General features: G+C 41.4%; 2 protein-coding genes across 2 annotated transcripts in view; one reads left to right on the top strand and one right to left on the bottom strand.

Moving 5' to 3' along the window:
- rbpjb (recombination signal binding protein for immunoglobulin kappa J region b) overlaps positions 1-9,497 on the top strand; it is a 38,845-nt gene extending 29,348 nt beyond the window's left edge. Inside the window, exons 4-11 of the mRNA XM_026329895.2 lie at positions 1,639-1,804; positions 1,977-2,151; positions 2,715-2,852; positions 3,139-3,251; positions 3,573-3,713; positions 4,107-4,262; positions 4,395-4,498; positions 5,340-9,497. Of these exons, the coding sequence (XP_026185680.1) occupies positions 1,639-1,804; positions 1,977-2,151; positions 2,715-2,852; positions 3,139-3,251; positions 3,573-3,713; positions 4,107-4,262; positions 4,395-4,498; positions 5,340-5,661 (1,315 nt within the window). The 3' untranslated portion in view covers positions 5,662-9,497. The remainder of the gene's footprint in view (positions 1-1,638; positions 1,805-1,976; positions 2,152-2,714; positions 2,853-3,138; positions 3,252-3,572; positions 3,714-4,106; positions 4,263-4,394; positions 4,499-5,339) is intronic.
- Positions 9,498-10,676: 1,179 nt separating this feature from the next.
- On the bottom strand, positions 10,677-15,719 carry cckar (cholecystokinin A receptor). The gene is made up of 5 exons (XM_026329955.1): positions 15,331-15,719; positions 14,577-14,828; positions 12,632-12,893; positions 12,206-12,333; positions 10,677-11,693 (listed from the first exon to the last, which is right to left on the bottom strand). The coding sequence occupies exons 1-5, from the start codon at positions 15,455-15,457 to the stop codon at positions 11,086-11,088; spliced, it is 1,377 nt and encodes a 458-aa protein (XP_026185740.1). The 5' UTR covers positions 15,458-15,719; the 3' UTR covers positions 10,677-11,085.
- Positions 15,720-17,310: the final 1,591 nt, after the last annotated feature.

Raw genomic sequence — 17,310 nt, forward strand, 5'->3', positions numbered from 1 at the left:
ACTAGAGCATACAGGTCTCAAAGGATCAGAGCACAGCTGAACCTGTTGCCGCTTTGCTGTAATTTCCATGCTGTAACACCAACAGACTCTACAAAGAGTTCAAAGGTGAGTTCACGGTGAGCACTGGCTGTCGAAACCTCTACTCTACGCCCTCCCCTGTCTTCTGCTATCTTGAACTCTGTCAAGAGTCTTTTCTTTCACAAACCCTTCCTGTAACTCTGCTCTCACCTTTCTGCTTCTCATTCTCAAACTTTTTATAGCCTTTTTTTCCTTCCCCCCACCTCGTGCTTATTTTGCAACGCTCTTCAGCTCTCTGTCCTCCGCCTGTTTTCTTGGCGGAGCTGCAACACTGCTTGCGATCTCATCAGGCCTATCTCTGTGAATCAGCTATTGCAAGCCAACTCAGAGACACCTTGGAGAGTTGAAGCACAACAGGAGAGAAGGGTGGAAGGAGAGAGGCTGGGACTGGGATGAATTCCTCAGATCATTTTTAGATGTCCTGTCCAGTTAAAGTGACACTAGTGAGGCAAATGAGATGAGATGAACTGCTGATTTGTCACATATGCCTGTTTGTACAGGATCATCTATCAGTGTTTGCAAGTTGCACAGTGACATGCCAGTGCAGAGCTGAAATCTCTGTGTTTAGCAAAAACACTATTTGTGACCAGTAGACCATCCTGTTGCACCAGACAAGTGTGTGAATGAAACTGCTAAACAAGTCCCAAAGGGATTTCTGCTGAATCATAGTCGCGTCTACCACTCGACAACTGTGTGCATATTAAGTGTTTGAACATCTTTTGGCCTGTGAAACCTTATTGTGTCCATGTTGACTGTGTGTCTTGCACCTCATAGGACCTCTGTCTATATTCTAAGGGAACCCAGGAAAGTGGGCGCATAGAGAATGTAAATGTGATGTCTCCCTTTTTCTAGCTGCCTTTTTCTCTCTGCACTTTTTATAGGAGGTGAAAGTAGACAAACACCCACAGAGACAGACACTAGTGTTGCGAAATAGGTCACTTTCCAGTTCCACACTGACGCACATAAATTTATTTGAAGCAATCTGGTTCAGTGATAAGTTGATTTTATGTTTAACAAGACTAAAATTAGTTTTCTTAGGGGATTTCTTTTTTCTTTAAAAACAAAGCAGTTGAAGGGGTCAAGCAAAGTATATGTAATTCTGAAATGGGTGGGAAAAAAAAGATTTCATTTGAATGGTTAGTTTATCTTTCCTAGCAGATCCATTTCATGCTGGATTGATCATTTTAACCTCTGCTAAATTGGGTTGGACAGCCTAAAGAAAGAGTGTTTAGTTCAGTTGTACCTAATAATATGCTGACAGTTTCTGACTGTCTTGTTGAGGAATGGTACAGCTCTGCCCTCTTCTGGTGTAAGTTAAGATGTGCACATTATCCCAATGTCCACTTTCTGCTGTTTTAAGAGTGGTTGGTCATGCAGAAGATTTTTTTTAATCCAATCCAGTGAAACGATTAAACATTATTTGCAGGTGAAGTGGGCATTTCATTCTAAACTGTTTAGAATTCATCTGAACGGCTTTACTTAAGGAGAGAACGAGGCGTCTTTCAGTGCTGTCTGAGAATTGGAGCCCAAGGAGTCATAAATATGTGCCCCCATGTCCAGGTTCTTCTGCCCTCCCCCATGTGTGTACCTGATGGGCAGCGGCTGGAAGAAAAAGAAGGAACAGATGGAGCGAGACGGCTGCTCTGAGCAGGAGTCGCAGCCCTGTGCCTTCATCGGCATCGGCAACAGCGACCAAGAAATGCAACAACTAAACCTAGAGGGAAAGGTACAGTATATGCACATGCTGTTCCACATTTTTGTGCTAACAGAGGAGTCAAACAGATGGGTTTTGAAATACGTTTAAATTCCATTTTATGTTTATACACTAGTATTTCATTTTTAGATATTTTTCTTCTTGTGCACAGACATTCAAATTTACGTTTTTATTTTATTTCCAGAATTATTGCACAGCCAAAACCTTGTACATATCCGACTCCGACAAGAGAAAGCACTTCATGTTGTCTGTCAAGATGTTCTACGGCAACAGCGCTGACATCGGTGTCTTCCTCAGCAAGAGAATCAAGGTCATCTCCAAACCCTCTAAAAAGAAGCAGTCCCTCAAAAATGCAGACTGTAAGTTGTTTATATTTGGGCTTTTCAATACATATTTTCTTCTATTTTCATCTTCTGTGTTTAGCTGCTAGATACAATCAGCATTTTCAATAGGGCTATGTCTAGTTTAAGTTGAGGTATAAATATTAGTGAGACTTTATATAACAAGGATAGTTTCACCTGCCTTTCTGTTTCTTCTTACCTTTTTATTCCATGCCATTGCCTGCTTTTAAATTTACTGTCTATTTGTATTTTACTTGATTTTCTTAAATTTCATCACTGAAATGTTTTAATATTTCCAGAGGATATTGTAACCTTTGTTTTGAATGGTTTTGCATCAATCTGTTATTGAGTAGTACCAGCTGTATTATTTTAATATCCAACCACTAGAGGGAAGTGTGGAGTCATTTGATTGTCCAGCAACCCTGTTAGTTTACCAATAGCACACTTGTACTCAACACAGATTTTTTTATGTCTATTTTCTCAGCTCTTCTCACAGAGCGACCTGTGAGCAGCATGTCATGTTTAGGTCATTACGTAACCCGCCTGTGTCTCTCCATGTTCTTGCTTATGTTTGTCCACAGTGTGTATTGCATCAGGGACCAAGGTGGCACTATTCAACCGGCTGCGGTCCCAAACAGTCAGCACACGCTATCTCCACGTTGAGGGCGGTAACTTTCACGCCAGCTCCCAGCAGTGGGGCGCGTTTTACATCCACCTGTGTAAGTCTCATATAGCCTGAGCTGAATGGATTTAGAAAAGCATCATGTCATACAGAGGTTTAACAAGAGGAAAGTGAAGCAAAGCTGATGTGGTTTGACAGCTTCAGTTGACACTTAGTTTTCAAGTCTCTGTCTGTCAGCCCCACACTATATTATAGTAATTACACAGCTGATTCATCACAGACAAAGAGGTGATGGGTTGATGTAGGTCTGAGTGCATGAAAATCACTGAGGTTTATGGGTGAACTGCAGCAGCACTGACAACTTCTTTCCTGTGTGATTTCAGTGGATGATGAGGAGTCAGAAGGAGAGGAGTTCACTGTGAGAGACGGTTACATCCACTATGGCCAGACAGTCAAGCTGGTTTGCTCTGTCACTGGCATGGCCCTGCCCAGACTGGTAAAAGAAACACATCATTTACAGTATTTACAGTTGATCCTTGTCAGGAAAATGTTCATTAGATAAACAAATCTCATTGTTGGCTTTTGTTAAAGGAACAATTATAAAATTTCTGGACATATGTACAGCACATAACCCACTCATAAAACTATTATTTAACTTTTTGGCAAATAAATTATATTTCCCAAAATGTTGAAGTATTCCTTAAACATAAAAACCTTCACTTATCTAGTTGTTTTCTTGAATTTTCTGTTCTCCCCTACAACTTCCTTCTACTCCACCACCTATCTTCCAGGTGACCGATCTCTTGGTTTCTTTCAGATCATCCGTAAGGTGGACAAACAGACGGCGCTGCTGGACGCCGACGACCCCGTCTCCCAGCTCCACAAGTGTGCCTTCTATCTGAAGGACACAGAACGCATGTACCTGTGCCTTTCCCAAGAAAGGATCATCCAGTTTCAAGTCAGTGTCTCACTCAAATACTTACATCTGCTATGTCTTCACTTGTACATGTCAGTTCAGGGTCATTTCACCATCACATCTGCTGTTCACAGATGAGGATGATTGCTTTAGCATTCTGAAAGAGCCAGCTCACCGTACCTTTCACTAGACTGTGTTGAAAGTGGATCAGTGCTCAATCCTGTCTGTCTGTCTGTTATAAAGTAGGAGGGTATTTAAGGACAGGATGTCATTTCCTTCTTTGAAGAACATTTTCTAAGCCACTCACCTCCAGCAATTTTACTTACTTAACCTTCAGCCTGGGGTTGAGTAGTCGTGATTTAGTGTAATTGTTGGTGGTTACCAATGCTGATATGCGTTAAAGGCCATGTCTCCCCATCTTCCCCCTTGCATCAGGCCACTCCATGCCCTAAGGAACCAAACAAGGAGATGATCAATGATGGCGCCTCCTGGACAATCATCAGCACAGACAAGGCCGAATACACTTTCTACGAGGGCATGGGCCCTGTCCACTCGCCTGTCACCCCTGTGCCTGTGGTAGAGAGCTTACAGGTAGAAAGAAGAGACATTTTTGGACCCAGCCAAAAGATTAATGATTTTATGAAACCACTGTAACAAACTGACAAACTTGACATATTTCGTAGTATATGTGTGAGATTACCACGTTATCCTTTTCATCTGCAGCTGAACGGTGGCGGGGATGTTGCCATGTTGGAGCTGACAGGACAGAACTTCACTCCAAAGCTGCGGGTCTGGTTCGGCGATGTTGAGGCTGAGACCATGTACAGGTATGTTCGTGGTCCCCTTTCATTCTTCCTAGAGATAACCTATAACCCAGGTCATTTAATTATGATGTGCTGTTTTTCATTCTCCCTTCCCTTCTGCTTTTTTGTGCGCACTGTAATTTACCACCAATGAAACCACTGAAGCAAGAGTTTTTTTCCATTGCCTTACAGATTACAACTATCTTGAGGACTTATTAGGATCATACAGGAATGAAGGACTTGTGTTTGATGTTACTGTAGTCTAGAGTGATAAAACACAGTGTTCGTGCTGCACACACTATGAAATGCCTGCTGCATAAAGTAAATACTTAGCTTAAGTGTAGCTATTGCTTTCCTTTACTGAGTGAGCCATGAAGTTTTTAAGACCCACATACCACAATGTTACACTCTTGTAAAATACTAGGCTTCACCTCTGTTATATAGAGTTTTATAGGTGGATTAGATTAGATTAGGTAGAGATGCAGAGTAAAAACAGAAAATACAACAATGATCATTGTCAGAGAAACTGTCAGTACAGCAATACAAAACCACTGAGATTTCACACACATTTTTTATTAGGTAGCTGGCAGCATAAAGATGACAGGACATAAGGGCTGAAAGAGATGTAACATATGTCCCAGGTGTGACGTAGCAACATGTAAGGGTATCGTGCCTTTTATGGGTATCACAGTACTTTACAGTCAGTTTTTAGGTCTAAAAGATCATATAATATTGTGTTCATGTCATGTTTTCTCTTACTGCAAGTAAAGCAGTAATGCAGATGTTGCTTTAGTAAATCATTTATGTGTCCTTCTTAATTTGTATCAAAAGCCTGTTGTTTCCTTCTTCACTAAACACACATCAGGTGTGCGGAGAGCATGTTGTGTGTGGTGCCAGACATCTCCGCCTTCCGCGAGGGCTGGCGCTGGGTGCGGCAGCCCGTCCAGGTGCCTGTCACGTTGGTGAGGAACGACGGCATCATCTACTCCACCACACTGACCTTCACCTACACACCGGAGCCCGGGCCACGGCCACATTGCAGCGCTGCTGGGGCCATCCTTCGGGCCGGAAACTCCAGCTTGCTGAGCAGCAACAGCCAGGAGGCGGGCTCCGGAGTCTACGGCCCCAACAGCACCAACGCAGGAGTCACATCCTCATCCTCCACCTCCGCAGCCGTGGTCTCCTAACGCACACAGGGGGCCACTCGATACAATATGCCTTGAGCGCAAATATACCAGAAGGTATATAAAGACTATGGGAAATAATAAACACAAAAACTGACTCACTCAGAAGTGCTGCGTATTAATCTTGGATACAAAGAAGCTAAAATAGAAAAATCGATGGGACAAAGGAGCAAACGCAGGGGAAATCTGAAGGAGTGACATCAAGTTGGCGGCCAACAGGAATAAGTGAAAGTGCTCCTTGACACGCCCCCTCTCCTGTGGTTACTTTAGGGACCTGCCTATCCAGTTCTGGTGTTTGGAATGAGTGAAGTTCCTGCAGGCTCAGAGCACCAGCACCTTTCTACAGCTGTGAGAATGGAAACCACAACAACAATACATCCACCATGTACAAAAAATAATCTTGAAAGGAAAGTATATTTTTGCGCTGCCCCGCCCCCCCCACACTCAATCCTCCCACCACTTGTTTTATAATTATTTCTCTTGTTTTTGTATGATTTTGCATTAATTTGTGGTTCGCTAAAGGGGGATGGATGTATTGTTGTTGGAGGGAGCGCAAGCATGCAGAGGGACACACATAAAACGTGATAACATAGTTTTTATGGACCAAGGATCTTGTATAAGCTTTAGTAAAGGTACATTTTTCTCCATACCTTTTTTGTATTAAACATATAGTACACTTTTGTTACCAAATAGTTTCTATTCTTCCTCTGAGCTTGGGCTTTGTTTTTCCCCTTTGAGGTCCAAAATCCCAACCCGTATGTTATTGCAACCTTACTACAAACGCCTGCTTTTTCAGTCTTTGGATTGAACTGTTGTTTTGATACTCTTGCTTCTGTTGATGGGGAAAAGCCTGGGTTGTTTATTTACATAAGCGATTTTTTTTTTTTTTTTCATTTTTTAAATTGGGGAATAACCTCAGAGGGCCTTTTTTTTTTTCATTGGTTTATATGAAGTCTTTAAAAAGAAAAGCTTTAAGCAACGCCTCTGCCTTGCCTGCAATACTCTATGTGCGCTATGTCTCCTTTGGAAAGTATACACATCTGTACATCTCATATGGAGCCATAGCAACATTTGGAGGTTACATCATAAACTAGACTTCCATGATTATGAAAATAAGTCAGTTTGTCATTTTCAAACTAATAAGCGTAGTCATTGACTTAAAAGGATAGCCTTAGTACTGTATATTCTTACTGTGTACACAGTCAAACCAGTCACATATCTAATATCCTCTATCTGTCGCTCTATTGATCACTGTTAACGTATCAGATAATGTAGTGAAACTTGTCTCAAAACTGCACCTAGCAAGGTGTCTTCCAGTGTGTGCTGTATTTCCTGTGGCATTTAACGCCAGTGGTTTTAAAAAGATGGACGCTTTTCAATTTGATGTGGCCTTACTGAGAACTTCAATTACAAAAAAAAAAAAAGTACTTCACTTTTTTCTTATCTGCTGTTTACTCACCTTGGAAGAACCTGTGCATAGCACAAAAACAAGCTATTGCCTCGCTTCTTATCACAGGAGCTCTGCTGTTTTGAGCTCATTGCTGCGGCTCCAGAACCACCTTGTCATGCAAAGCGAAGCAGCCTTCTGAAGGATCTCTCAGCCTTCACCTTTAGTGTACAATAACCCCGTTTTTTTTTTTTGTTTTTTTTTTAATGATCATGTGGTGCAAGGCACCCTCTCACCTTTGGTACAAAGTTGTGCAAGCGCTGTAAGCTCTTTTCAGCCTTTCCCTTTTCCAACTCTCCTGTGGTTTATTCTTTTTGCAGAAACAAGCGTGTGTACATTGTTAACTCACTGTCCGAGTAGTTGCACTCATCTGTGTTCATAGCAACCGCGTAAAGGCCTTTTATATGTGTATTATTGAAGATGTGCATTTCCAAATATAACAGCAATATTGTACAGGTCATGTCATTGTTTTTGTTCGCCTGAGCACTAGTTCACCAGCCAGCAAATGTGTGTGTGTGCGTGTGTGTGTGTGTGCGTGCGTGCGTCAGTGTCACTGTAATGGAATATTGAGTCAAAATTGGTCCATTTCAAATACTCCTCTTCAAAACTAAAGCAAACATGAGATTCATTTGGATTTTCTGTCTTCCACCTGAATCTAAATGTCTGATAATTGTGGCTAAACATTCAAAGGCAATACTTGGTGTTACAGTTCAACTGTATACACCTCCAGGAAAAAGAACAACGATGCTGTAACTTGAATGTCTGCTTAATTAAAACATTTCAGAATTTTCTTACAAACAGAACCTTGAAATAGGAACAAAAAGGATTCGCTTGCTTTCAGTGTAAAAAAGAGAAAATTAAGTTGTTCCCCTATTTTGCCACTCTTGCCCACCTGTCCGTCATTAATGTTAAATGTTTTATATTGTAAATTGATATTTTTTAAATTATTGGCACAAAGTCTCCCCTTGTCTTATGTCAAAAAAAAAAAAAAGAAAAGTGCATTATTGCCCATGCTGCCTAGGTTGGCCTGGAAGTGGATTGTATTTTGAAGAGGCCACTTCCTGTCTGTCCTGGAGTTGTCGAGTAGTCGGTGCTGCAGCAGCGGTGTAGCATCAAAACTGCATATTTGCGCTTCTTCACACTGAACTGTGACGAGCCGCTGACCCTCCTGAGCCCTTTAGCGTGCAGGATGGAGGTCACAAAAACACAACTGTAGATTTTGAACTCGAGTGTTTTTCTAGGTCTACTAGCTCTAAATTCAGCTAGTTTTTAAGCTTAGCCTCTGCATTAGCATCACATCCCCCCTCCGTCCCCACCCCTTCCCTCGAGCTTGGATAGTTTTGTGGGTTTTTGTTTACATGTTGGGTCACCTATCACCTTTTAGGCTAAACCCACGGCTCCTCTTCATCTCTCTGAGTCTGCACAGAGCATCTTGGTCACATCTAATAAAAGGGGTTGATGCATGCTTTTATAAATGTGTCGCCTTGACAATCCCAGATGATTTACAGTTTATTTATCTTTTAAAACATTTTAAACACACGGTGTGATAACCTGGCGAAAAAGCTTCCAGAGAGAGAAAATGTATAACACCATCTCATTAGCATTTGTAAGGTTTTTACAAAATATTGTAACCATTTTTTCCTCTCTGTGTTTGGTCACATTAGTTTTACTCTTCCAAAAGCAGCTGTTCTTGTTTTGTTTTTTATATAATGAGCTCTGAACAATGTATGTATCCTCTAATATGCCAAATGTCTTTTTATAATGTAGTTTTCATGCACTGCTAAAACAAAACAGGGCAGAGTGAGAGGCAGCTTTAAACAAATAAAAAAAAAGGAGTGTGGAGCCCTTCTCTGTCGCACTCAGCCTTACTTCTCCTTAAGTCTACTTGGCTGTTTGCACTGCAGAGTGCTAACCTTTATTTCTCTCACACACATTTCATCCTCACTCTTTATCACTCATATTTATGTGTTTGCATTTGATTTTTCTTTTTTTTTTTTTTTTTTAACACGCAGCCTGTTGTGCTTAGCTTTGCTACAGTCAGCTCACTTCTTTATGTTGTCATTTCCTTTCCTCGTCTTCTCCATGTCCTTTCACTACCTATCACTCTCATTGTATCTGTGTTTTATTCTAGTAAGTGGTAAGCAGAGGTGTCATTGTGGTAGTATACTCAGTGCTCAAAGGGTTGCTGATGGTAGAAACCTGTGCCGTTTGTAACATTTAGCAATAACGTCAAAACAAAGGGGACGGTTTTTTTTGATAACATACGTTAGTTTGTTTTTGTACATATTGCAGCTCCAGATCCTGCTCAAATCTGTATGTCATTAAAAGAAGAAAAAAAACCAAGAAAAAAAACTTGCAATATTGGCATAAAAATGAGAAATAAAAATGTGATATAAAATCTTGCTGTGTATGTTTTTAATTATTATCAGAAGCTTAAGCAGGTATGTTTCTTACACTTTGACTTCAGTTCTTTTAATTTTGGTTTTATCCAAAAGAGTAGAAATAAAAAATGCAGACTTGTTTCTTTTACGTCACGAATAAACTTTTTCATCTTTCCCTTTTCAGTGACAGTTAAACATCTCCTAGTAGCTGCAGGATGGAGCTGGATTGCGCTTTGGGCATCTACCGATCCCAGATGGATGCTCTTAACCTGTGGATGAACTCCCAGCAGGTTCCCCCCTTTTCTCTCCACCACTTGTCTGGGCCCTAATGCCCTCTGTCCTTTAGATCCACTTTTATTAAAGCCGTTAAAAGCTTCAGGTTGCTCTTCCCCAAGTCTTTCCTGACGCTGGCGTGCACTGGGCACTTTAGGTCTTTATATGGTCAACCAGATGGGTTATAGGTTTCTTGCAAAAAACACAATACCATTCCCAGAACCACTTTTACATAACAATCCAGTAAAATCATTTTTTTACATTCAATTAGGCGCCCACAGACTTTTGCCAAGATGGACACATTATCATGCAAGAGAGCAAATTCTTCAAATCCACCCTTTTCCATTAATGCACCAAACATAAAAGTACAACTGTACAGAATAATATCGAAGCCAAAGCAAACAGTATGGGAATAAGTTGCTACATTACTGCTGCTATATTTAAAAGTGTGAATCGGTGGTAATCAGGTGGATAATGCCAGGAACTGACTCTTTGAAGAGGGTGTTGCAGATGTTTAAAGTCCCACAGTAATGATAAGTCTAGTTCCTGTAGTACACACAGTACAACCCTGTTAGGCGTACATACACACAGTGGGTCAAGGACGAGTGATCTGAAGCTGGTGAGTATGGTTACACTGCAGCGTGACAGGCGGTCGCTGATGAACATGACAGATAAAGCAGCATATTAGTGAGTTTGAATGTTTCAGCTGATTTCCTGCAAGTTATAAATCGGTGGCGACTAATTTGTGTTATTTTATTTTTTTGTTTTCCCACCTATTAGTTTGCTATTTTCCATAGAGAAAGTTAAATGTTTGATTAAAGCATTAGGTATAAAAGACTAAACATGTATGGTTTTTCTGATGTCAGCAGTACTTTTGTAAATTGTCATTCTTACAGCTTCCTGAATCAGACCATGGTGTGAGCCTGTTTAGATTCGAGGCAAGTAAGAAGCTGTTTCTCTGCCCTGCAGTCCATGCTAAAGGAACTATAATGTGTTTAAAGAGAAGATAGTAAAAATGGCAAACTACATAAATTTGTATCCTGCTTCTCCCTGTCAGACCTGGGCCCCCTCACGGCTTTATGTAATCAGGCATCAGTCATCCTCCCTGGACACTTTGAGCTTCAGGGAAACATCTGATTGTGTTAATCTGCTTTGAGAGCACTTCTGGCTCACAGTCATCAGCTACTGCACTGATGTCACACCACACTCCAAGCTAAAGCAACATAGCTGCTCATAAACTAGTTGTATAGGGCCTAAGCACTGTGAGGGCTTTACATGAAGACAACACATCAAAGGTATTCTTCAAGTGTTGCGTTCAGGCTGCTATCACTCTGGTTTAAGTCCTTCATTCCAGGTTAATACACGGACGCTGGTGTAGGTGTAGTGTGTGCTGGCTCCACTTGGTGGGATATAACCATTCTGCTCATCGGCCTTTGGCTCCGCTCTTGATTTGCCCACTTCCCCTTCGGCTGTTCTGCTTCCAGACGACCTCCCTGAGCTGCTGCGCCATCCACAGCTCCTCCTGAAGCAACTGCAGCAAGTGAAGGTAGCCAGCATGCCCTGGCGGAAGCGTTTGTTCATGAAGCAGTAAATAATGGGGTTGACACAGGCAGAGGTGTAGGACAGCAGGTGGATGAAGGAGATGGGTGCACCGGTCAGACGGTAGGCCGAGCGCCGGTCGAACGCCTGCCATGCATTGACCACGAACACGGGAGTCCAGCACAGGAAAAAAAGGAAAACTATGACCAGGAGCATGCGGATCACACGCTTCTTGGCCATCAGGTTGGCTGTAGAACTGCTGCCACACACACGGGCTGCTGTGGGGTTGATGGTAACGTTGTTTGTTTTTGCTGCGGTGCTCTTCTTTTTGGATGGCTGCAAGTAACAGCCATCATTGTCACCTGGCCTGATGCTGCCAGTGCTGGCTTGTCTTTCTGTCATCAGAGAGAAGAGGAAAAGAGCTTAAAAGGGCCATTTTCAGCTGTGACCAAAATTCAGGTCTGTCATTCAAGACCTAGACTAGAAATGGCAGAAATTCAAAAGCCATTGTTTTTTAAGGAATTTTATTAAAAGGAAACTTATATTTGTTTGAAAGGAGAAGTCTGATGATATTTGATATTTTCTTATTGACAAAAAAAAATATTGTACATGTAGCAACGGTGTATAATTTATCATTTGTCTAAAGACAATTAAAACAAGTCAAATCATTGCAGTCTGGCATGCACCTTCACTGTGATTAATATAGGCACTATAGTTTTTCACTATTTCATCATATTAACTAATCAAGTATAACTAACCACTATCTACTTCTGATGTGTTTTGCCATCTTGAGTAAAGAAAAATGCTTTTATGCTAAACATCACAGATGGTGCTGAAAGATAGAAAGGCTTACTTTTCCTTTTGAGGAATGTGCACATTTTGATAACTTCCTGTTTTGTTTTTGTACCTCTGCTAGATTTCCTTTTGGACAGCTCAAACTTGAAGCCCCGGTAGAGCTCCATAGAGATCAGTCCATAGGCTGTCATCATGACAATCCCAGGGATCAGGAAGAGCAGCAATAACAGAGACACATACCTGCAAGGGAGAAATCTGGGAGAGTAAGTACGTGGAAACAAGCATTCATTGAATCTACCTGGAATCAATACAATCAAATCTTTGATTATTATTAGAGGAGATATATGAATTAATATTATGGGCTTTGATTTTAAAGGCCAGAAGATTTCCCCAAGTAGTTGTCTCTAACTAGGTTGAGAAAATCAATTAAGGGCCGTCTGAAATTAGCAATGGGCTTCTTTTGCTGCCACACAATCAGGTACCAGGTACCCTGGTGGGACATAGAAGATATATGACTTGTTTTTTTTTTCCAGCTCACCAGGACTGTTGGATGACGTCATTGGGCCACACCAGGCGGCACATGTTCCCGGTGCTGTTGTTGAGGCGGGTGAAAGGCTTGAGGATGCTAAAAATGGGGTAGGGCAGCATCAGGATGAAAGAAACCACCCAGGTGGCAGTGATCACCTTGGCAGCGTGGGATTTGGTTTGCCACGTCCTGGAGGTCAGTGGGTTGCAAATGGCACTGTAGCGCTCCAGGGAGATGGCAACCAGGTTAAAGGTGGAAACACTTACTGAGACACCTACACAGATCAGGACATTCAGACAAGGATGACTGTCATTTTCAGGTTTCAGTGTTAGATAAAATTAATAGTGTTTGTGTGAGAAGATCGATGCAACTCTCATGAAGACTGGAAAAACTAACTACCAACACTTCAAAAGCCTAGAAATGAACATGTTCAACTCAATCATTTTTATGCAGTTAACAGTCTCCTGGCTGTAGTTCTGCATTTATGGAAGAATGTGAGAGTTGTATCAATCCCCTCATTAAACTCTGCAAAAAAAGCAAAGAAGTATATTTTTCCAAATCAAATTATTACCTTAATTAGGGGGGTTTTCATTTCTCTGCCTCTGCCATTGGCTTTGTAACACTCAGAATAATCAGCATCTCAGCAAAGCATCACTGTGTTTGATGTATTGTTTTTAATACTATGGCACAATAATGTTTTATCATAAATCTTACTGCACTCAGTAACAATAACAAGAGATATAATAAATATATCCATTTATTTTTGGAGCAGATAATCCAACCTAAACAGATAAGCTCTCTTGCATGATAATGTGTCCATCTTGGCAAAAGTCTTGACACCTAAACAGATAAGCACATTTAGAAATGAGGTAATACAGCTCTGCTCTCACAGACCGGCTAAACACAGGACCAGGAGATATGGTGAAGGATGAAAATAACTTTTCCTAGACAACTTGTAATTGGATGAAAATGAAACATTAGCAAAGGTGCACCATCTGTAATGAAAACACTGCATTATTCCTGGCAGAGGCTTTCTGAAAGGTAGAAGTAGAAGCTTTGGGAATTGATCAGACTCGTAAAGAAAATAAAGCCATGGATGAGCTGATTCATTTTCCTGATCTGACTGACTCATTTCCTTCGAGGATGCCTGTATGAAAGATTGAACATGCCAAAATAAAATCAAATGAAACAAAGAACTATTGTGACAATCAAATGAAATAATAATTTAGAGCTGAGGCTCAAATCAAGGCCTTTAAGGTCTCGATAACGAAAAATTCCTCCAAGAAAGGATGCAACTACTTGTCTTGTCTGTAACTACAGACCAGTTCACAGCATCCAAACCTGCTGGGTATGAAGATGATTTATAGGTTATAGCTGTGTCTGTTTTGGACTTTGATAAACTACACTGCTTTCTAAACCTACCAGTTTACACTACGTTATATCGAACTCTCAGATTCTGCAGGAACTCAGAGGTTTGTAAAGATTGTCGGCTATTATTCGTTTCCACGTAGTTTCGGTTAGATTGCTTTATAGTGGCTTGGTGTGTCATTAGCCTATGTGTGAATGTGACTTTAGGGATGACTGTGGTGTAGGAATGTATTACCCAGAGAAAATGAAATGGTGCTGAAAATATGGCTTCAGGTAAAATTAGTCACAACATGTTTCCTATAATCAGGAGACTTTTCAACAGTTGTTTTAGCTGATGTTCATTAAAGCACTGCAAGCATTTGAACATGAAGGAAATGAACCTTGCCTAGGACATGGCCTAAGCTGACTTCAATTATTCTCTGCAATTACCAGCACAATAAAAACCATAATAATGGCAGAGGTGGCTTTGACTTGGAGGATCAATGCACTTTGGCACCTTTAATCCAAATTAGGAAGGAAAAGAATCTAAATCCAATAATACAGCAAGGATGTTCAAAAGACATCGTTTCAAACCTGTTTTTGCACTCACCCATGAAATACATGACCAACTTGCATATTCCGATGCCGAAGATGAAATCACGCATGAGGTTGGGGATGAGGGTGAAGGGGATGCAGACCAGAGAGACCATCAGGTCGCTGATGGCCAGAGACAGCAAGAAGAGGTTGGTCACGGTCCTCATGCGCCGGTTCCTCACCAGGACGGCGATGATGAGGCTGTTTCCCAGGACGCCGAGGAGGAAGATGAGGCTGTAGAGGACAATCCGCACTGTCTGGTTGATATCTTGAGAGGAGACACACGGACACATACGAGTAAGCTCTGGGTATGTTATTCTTTAAAAGGTGATATCTAATATTTGACTCTCAGCCTTTGCTCCCTCACACACCCTAAAAACAAATGATTTCTTGGAATATCAGCCTAAACGGAATTTCTTGTGTTCTTCTTGTTCTGCTTTATCCCCAAACATGTGTAAAGTTCGTGGCACAGAAGCGTAATTTGCATGCGTGGAGTGTAAAATTGCAGTTCTGTTCGCTTGGCACCGGCTGAACTAGTGTAGAGAGACAACATCTGTAAGTGTCACACAGCAGAATAAATGAGCTTTGTGGAGTACATGAACCAAATGCGTAATGCGCACAAACGCAAAAATGCCTAAAGCGCTCCCTGTTATGGCACACACTGTTGGAATGAAATGAAATAGCAGATGTATGTATAAAAGCAGCATTTATTCGTCAGGATGTTTCGTGGCTTTTGACTCTAATAATCATAGATATTAAAATCAACATACCTTTATGCTCGGATGAGGGGTTCTCCTCGCGCTCACACTCTGAAATGTTCTTGATCCCAAAACTGCATAAAATCCGGTTCAGATCAGTTGAATTCATCAGCACGTCGTTGGTTGTAAACGTCTCCATTTCGCTTTCACTCCTATAGCCTCAAGTAAAATCAGTCATATGAACAGCATTCGTCATGCTCTTGCAAGAAACAAATGCCCCAAAAGGACCGGATGTGACAAGATGTTAAATATCCACTCAGTCGAGTTTAGAGACATGAAAAAAAGGAAGGAGAGAAATAATATCTACAAGTTTCCGTGCGCTCTCAGCCTGGTGCGCTGCGCTCCACTGCTGCTCAGCATTTCCAGCTGCTGACAACATGTGGACGGATCCCCTTCATGAGTACTCAGCCCTCCCATGGTGTGCAAGTCAGCGTCTCCCTTTTTTTAAATAAAACGCCAAGCATCAATTATTGTGTAAATGGAGTGTAAATATCTCACATAATTTTTTTATTTCCCTGAATCCCCCTCAGTGAAGCCAGATTTGAAAATATGAATTAAATTCAGTATTTAAAATGTCAGTGGTTAGCACTGTTGCCTCACAGCAAGGAGGTCCTGGGTTCGCAACCTTTCCTTTCTGTGTGGAGTTTGCATGTTCTCCCTGTGCTTGTGTGGGTTTTCTCCAGGTACTCTGGTTTCCTCCCACAGTCCAAAAACATGTATGTCAGGTTGATTGGTGACTCTAAATTGCCCATAGGAGTGAGTGTGAGTGTGTGAGGTTGTCTGTCTCTATGTGGCCCTGTGATGGACTGGTGACCTGTCCAGGGTGTACCCCTGCCTTCCACCCAAAGAGAGCTGGGATAGGCTCCAGCAGATCCCTGTGACCCTGGGTAAGGAATAAGAGGGTATAGAAAATGGATGGATGGATATCCGGATGCTGTCCATGGTTCTCTGCCACATTTTAACGCTTGGCTTTGCCTGCTGTGGCATTTCATCTGAACATGTCAGCAACAATATGGAAGCTGATTGACTCAAGCTGTAATTGCTGTGATGGGTGGGGAGGACGGCTGTCCTAACAACGCCAAATATTTTGGAATAAGGCACGAGTCCAGAACAGCAATGAATATTGTCACACCCTGAGTAAAAGCCAAGTAATAATTATTGCCTTTAATATTGTTTTATCATGTCTTTACAAAAAGCTGGTGAAGGAAGCTGTGGGTAAAAACAGAACAACTACTGTAACATAAATGATTGTTAATAAAACACAGGAGACAAGTGGAATAAGATGATTTATAGTTAACTGTAACATCAGTAACCATCCAGATTCATCACAGCTGGATATCTTCCTAGTTACAAATAAAGCGCATACATTGTGATGTAGGCCCACTGTGTGCTTAAATTGACCCATGCTGTTAATACTAATGCATGAATGTAAGCTTTATTATATAATACTGGGCAGTTCAGTTTCATTTAGTCTGGAAATCTCACTGAGATCGAGGTTTATTTTACTGACAAGTCATGTATACACAAGAGTATAACAGAACAGTTCCCTCACACAAACACACTAACCCCAATTTAAAAAATCCCGTAAGTATAAAAAGATTAAGCTTTAAAGTGTCTTAGGGGATGAGTGGTGTGATGCAGCCGATTCCAGTCTCCTCAGGATCAGAGCTGGTATGAGGACTCTCTCCTGTGAGCTTGACTCATGGCTATGAGCTCTGAACTAAACTAAACATGGCAGATAGGACAGCAAGGCCTTATAAATGAACATGATGCCAGTGATGGCCACCCAACTCTGTCATATCAGTGTTGAGCATTAGCAGCACCACGAGCAAAGGCTACAGAAGATCTCTACAATTCCTTGTAGTCAGCATGGTGGACTGCAAAATAATTTCTCTGTTATTATTTTTGAGCAGGATGTTGAAATTGAGTAGTTTTTTACAGCTCATCCAATAATCTGACCATAAACATCACTATAGCTGTGGTAGCAGAGCA

Source organism: Mastacembelus armatus, chromosome 18, assembly GCF_900324485.2.
Source record: "Mastacembelus armatus chromosome 18, fMasArm1.2, whole genome shotgun sequence".
Lineage (NCBI taxonomy): Eukaryota > Metazoa > Chordata > Actinopteri > Synbranchiformes > Mastacembelidae > Mastacembelus > Mastacembelus armatus.